At 39.2% G+C, this 5642-nt stretch overlaps 1 protein-coding gene across 1 annotated transcript in view; it reads right to left on the bottom strand.

Annotated features, from left to right (window-relative positions):
- Nucleotides 1-2823, bottom strand: part of exoc6 (exocyst complex component 6) — a gene marked incomplete in the record, with an annotated part of 22880 nt that extends 20057 nt beyond the window's left edge. Inside the window, 1 exon segment of the mRNA XM_035660776.1 lies at nucleotides 2713-2823. Coding sequence (XP_035516669.1) covers nucleotides 2713-2810 — 98 coding nt within the window.
- Nucleotides 2824-5642: the final 2819 nt, after the last annotated feature.

The following is a 5642-nucleotide window of genomic DNA, read 5'->3' as shown; positions in this document are numbered from 1 at the left end:
CTGTAGAAACATGACGGTTCAACGTGGCGCACTATGGAACAACATCTCATATATTCATGTTTTAAATCTCATATATACAACTTCTAAAACCAGTAACTCACACAGATAGACAGGTAAAAGGGATACCACAGTTTCAACTCAGTTTGTCTGTTATTGCTGCAGTTTCTTCCACAAGATCTTTGGTCGGCCAATGGCCAAAATATTATGCTGTACGCTGCATGCATTGCCCCCTAAAAGTGGATGATTCACATCATTAGCTGCAACACAGGACACAAGCATGACATGCTATACACGTTTATGAACCAAGTCTTGTCTTACCTAAGAAACTAACTACTAGAATAAATTTAGAATAGAGCAGAGCAGTGACAATCTCCAGTACTGAATGTTAGCAAAGTCAGCTGATTGACTATTGAGTCGGCAGCACTGTCAGCAGCCAATCAGGAGAGACTCTTTATGATGGGCTAGGGTTTTTACTGTACTATGACCACCACACGTACTTTTTATGTCTTTGACTGTGTGCTAATATGTTAATATGATTACATCACATATGATGAACAAAGGCATTACAAGTCTTTACCTACTGAGACCTAATGATTCTATAACCTGAGGTATTTAAAAAAGCATTAAAAGGCCAGATACCTCAAATACAGCCATAGTAAGTTAAGTATGCTTTATGATACAGGCCCCTGGTGTGTCACAAACATTCACTAGGTTTATGATGGCACAGGCCTATAAAGTGGTGATTTGGAGCCCTAGATACATCAGGCAAAACTCTTTTATGACTTCCTCTTTTCATCTAGCCATGTATTAGTCCACATTCGGAAGGAGATACGCAACTGTCAGGCTACTCTCACTGAGACTGCCCACACTATAGCTGCAATAAGCAAACCATCTGTATTGAGTAAAGAGGACATATGGAAACGCAAGCAGTAAAAAGTATGAAGACATCATATACCATCAGGAAACGTTGGTGGTAGGGAGGCCGGGTGGTTAACTGTAATGCAAATTACATTTTAAGGCTCACTTACCTGCCAAGATAAGCAGCACATGTTTATGAACACACTGTCAATCTTAAATGATTTCACCATTTAACTAGAAACTGCAATGTCCCCATACTCTCCTAAAAAAACCACACAATTTTGAGGGTTATTGAGGGAGGATAAACTTTATGAAACTCTGTCTATCATAAATTATTGTTTATTTGGGCCTTCTTGTAAATTCAGCAAATGTTATACATAAAGTTATTTTATTCTTTGTGTAACAAACATTGTGTCTGTTTGTCCCAGCGTGTTGGCTGGAGCCTGGCAGGAGACATGCTCGGTGGTGCGCAGGACACACACTTTCTCAGGAATTATTCATCATCTGTGATGTGAAAACATCACATTTACACACAGTCAGAGAAAGTAAAAGACAACACAGGTAAAAATCTGTCTGAGTCAGTGTGCCGCTGAACTGAAAAACACAAACTTCTGAGTAGGGTACATTCCTTTTGCATTTATTTGCATATACAGCAAGGAAGTGAGATCTGTTTACAAGTAGTCACTGTGAAAACGCCTTCAAATGCCAGGTGTGAAGCGACGTATTTGAAGCTGTCCACTCATGATCAGATCACCCAAGAAGCATGTTAATATCATGGGTTAACAGGCTCAGAATGTCTCCATTCCAGACTGTGGGTGTGAGTAGCTGCCCTATCCCTAAATCATATAGAGCACATTATTTTACCATATAATAATAATAATAATATTGACCACATATGAAAGTGTCCATATCAGAAAAGAAAAGATCTGATTTGATGCGATTTGTGCTGTTCATGCAAAAATCAAAACCGAGTCCTGAATGAGCAAAAGAAATCTGATTTTGGCCACTTTTGCCTACTGTGAATGTGGTCCAACCTACACTGTCTAGGTAAGCTTTACAAAAGAATGGCAGTGTTGATAACATCATAAAAGAATCACTGAAACTGAAACAAAGTGAGAAGTGACTAATGTTAGCTTTAGGGCATGTATTTACTCAGGTATGCTGAAAGGCAACCACGGCCTGCAGGCATGTCTAATAAACAGGTGTCTGTGAGAGCTGTAGGCATTCAGCTAACGTTAATGCTCAAGTCAGTTACACATTAGCTTAAACTGATGTCATTCATTGTGGCCTTGGAAGCTAGCTTGGTGGCTAACTACCGGACACAATCAGTGTGCTACAGACAGTTTGCTTAGGCAATTCAATATCGAGCTATTTGATAACCACATTGAAACACAAGAGGGCCAAGACGACGCATCAAACTATGGTATAACATAATGTCAGCAACACGTTCAATTTCACATTTCTGCTAGCCAAAACGTTTAGCATCGTTAGCTAACGATAGCTGCATAATAACAAGATGTGGAACCTACAGCCACACCCACAGATGATGTTTACATTTTGACAGATCACCGTCCGTCCCTCAACAACCCGGAACATCACACATAAAAGCAGGTTTACTATAGCTGCATTCAGTTGGCTGGAATACTACTCAGTGTTGGCCTGTTAGCTATCAAGCCAGTTAGGCTCATGCTTAATTTCAACACCACATAGCTTGTTACCTTAATGTTAGCCTGCCGGTGGCTAGGATAGCTAAGCTAGCTCATGAACAAAAGGTCTGATAACGTAGAAGACGCAAGTGAACATACACAGCCGTTATGATTGGTAAAGGCTTTCTAAGAAGCCATATATTCTTACCGAAGAGTGGGGCCAACGCAGGCCGTGTCTGTACTCTCAATTTCCTGTAAAATCCGCTCGTGCTCCGTTATACACTCCAGGGTTTCATTCTCCGCCATGATTGTTGTGTGTATTATGGCTACCACTGCAGCTACAGGAGGAGCTCAGTATGGGCTCTGGCCTGTGGGGGGCGCACTGCAGCTGTAATCAACGTAATGTCTGCAGCGTAGTTTCTACACATCCTGTTTGTTACAGTGAAGTTGGTCACATCCCCAAACCTTCACCCAAAATTGCTGAATAGTAGAATTTACAAGCGACATGTTATAATTAAATGATTATAATATATTGATTTCCATAATAAGAGAATAATTAGAAAGGTTGTCTAAATTGCTTCATTATGAATGCACTTAAAATCCCATCAGTTTACTGAACTTGATAAGAAAAGAGCACTGTGATAATGACACTCATAATTGACTGATCTTATGTTCTAGTCTTTTTAAGAGAATATTATTATAAATCTTTTTCATGGCAGCCATTTTGACATGAAACAGTAGCGTTAACAAGTGTTACCAGTAATACTAAATAAGGCCCAGTTCCATTTAGTATAGCAGAACCTTTCCAGTGAGCCAGCGTGCACAACAGCAGCAACCTGACTCTGTTTGACCTCAAAAGAAAGGGAACCTTAATTAGTATCACTGGTAACACCTGTGTTTATCTATTTCATGTCAAAATGGCTGCTGTGAAAAATGTCTATTTCACATTGTCACTTGTAAATTAAAATATAGATTTAAAGACTAATTTCACCCAAAGACATGCAGAGGAGGCAGTGGTATTTCTTTCCAGTGTGTCTGCAGAGTTTTCAAAAGTTTGTTTCTTGTATGAGGTTGCATTTTTCAATCCCTGTTTTAAATGTTTTTTTGTGAAAAAAATTGGTCTTGATCATGCCATAACAACTACAATATGAAACCAATATGGAACCAATACAGATTTTCCTTCGTATCCTTTGCACTATTTTTGCCAGTATGGATGGAAAATAGGTCTTAAATTGCATTCATTGTCTTAAAAAATCTTAAATTTCTCCTGCTGAAACCTGCAGAAATCCTGTGTTCACGTCAGGCTGCCCATGGTCACAGCAATCTCAACCGGTTAGTTGATTGAAGCCTGACAAGGAAAAACCTGGGGCAAAGCAAGTACTCAAGCAATGACTGTTGCTGATTAAGTTAATTTCTACCCTAAAAATGCAATTACATCTTCAGCATTCGAAGCAAATACAAAATGTGTGTATGTTTTCTCGGTTGTATCTTTCAATGTGCATATTAAGTTATTATCATTCACTTTGTTGGACAGGTAAATGAGCCACTATCAATTGTGGTGCAATTTAAAAAATGGTGTCCTGAATGTTGCATGAGTTTACCTTAAGGTGGTTCCCAAAGGCAGGTCCACAGATTCCAACTCTGCAAAAATATTCCCAAAAGCCTTCTCTTCTTTGTTCTCCTCTTCATTTTGACTGGGAGGCTCGGGTAAAGCAGCATGGACCCTGTCACTGGCCATTTCTCTTTTCAGACTCTAAGGACAATGACTAAATCTCTGCATATGTGAAAGAGAAGGAAACCAAGAACTATCTGTGTGTCTCTGTGTTTGTGTGTCTGTGTGTGTCTGTGTGTGTGTGGTGAGTTCCAGAGCACCTGCTATAGTCAGCAGAAAAAGAGTGAGCAACAGGAAAATGAGACCTTGTGATTCACCGGACTTTGAAGCCAACAAAACTAACTTTAGCTGTTCCCTGTGTGTGTGCATTTATCTCATCAACTGTAAAGACAAAAGAAACCATGAAGAGCACTGTTGGCACCTTACTCACAGCTGCAGATTCAGGACAGTCAAACTATAGATTAAATGATTTTTGATACAAGACTGAATGAATGAATGACAAGAGAGAGAGTGAGGAGTGAGGAGGTCCTAATTCTAATGATTAAAAAGATGTAGTTTAGACTTAACCATTCAGCAAAGGTCAGATCATACCTGCCTTATGCTTTTGTTTTCTATTGTCTTGAATTTAAACTGGGGGACCCAAGACATCTGCAGATAGACTGCAGCTACAACTAGATGCAGATGCCAGAGTTTCAGCTAAAACACATACATACTTTATTGATCCCCGGGGCAAATGTGTTAATGAGTTAATCAAGGTGCTCACAAGACAGTAAATAAATAGAAATAATAATTATGCGAATGTTAAATAGGTATTCTATTACAATATCTAACAACAATATATATAGGCAATACAAAAATCAAAAAAATAAATAAATAAAAACTAAAAATGTATGTACATTATAATACAATATATACGAATATATATATTATATGCCACAGTAAGGGCTACATGCGGTGCAAACTAGGTTAGCTACCATGTGCCTCAAACTGTGTATATAAGTAAGTTTTCTTACACCCCCTTAAAACCAAGAAAGCCCCACAACCCCCTTGAAGCTTTGGTGACCCCCAGGTTGGGAACCACTGATGGAGACAATATAGAAAACCTCTCCTCTTGGTCACTAAAAAGCCCCTACTTACAGTGACCCCAATAATAAGTCACTGTAAGCTGTAATAAATAAGCTTTGACACAGCTGTCAAATTATGTCAGTGTGTAAGTGAGCCACTTGAGGTTTGTGGATAACAATAAATGGCACCACAGAAAAGTTACCATATTTTCTGAAACAGCATTTTGAGTGAGGCAGCAGGCCTAGAGCTTACTCAACCACTTTCTATTTCCTGCTATTCTTCTCGAAATGGATTGGCCTATTAGGAGTGTGGATGTAGTTGTTAACAATAAGCCCTTCACAAAAGCCCTGACTATGAGTTTCCTTATTACTCCACCAAAAACAAGAAGTAGGTCACACACAAACACACACACACACACACACACACACACACACACACACACATACAATCCTTATCTCCCA

Source organism: Morone saxatilis, unplaced genomic scaffold, assembly GCF_004916995.1.
Source record: "Morone saxatilis isolate NCDOM2014 unplaced genomic scaffold, NCSU_SB_2.0 Contig1, whole genome shotgun sequence".
Taxonomy (NCBI): domain Eukaryota; kingdom Metazoa; phylum Chordata; class Actinopteri; family Moronidae; genus Morone; species Morone saxatilis.
The sequence above is the reverse complement of the archived record's forward strand: the minus strand, read 5'-3'. Positions and strand labels throughout refer to the sequence as shown.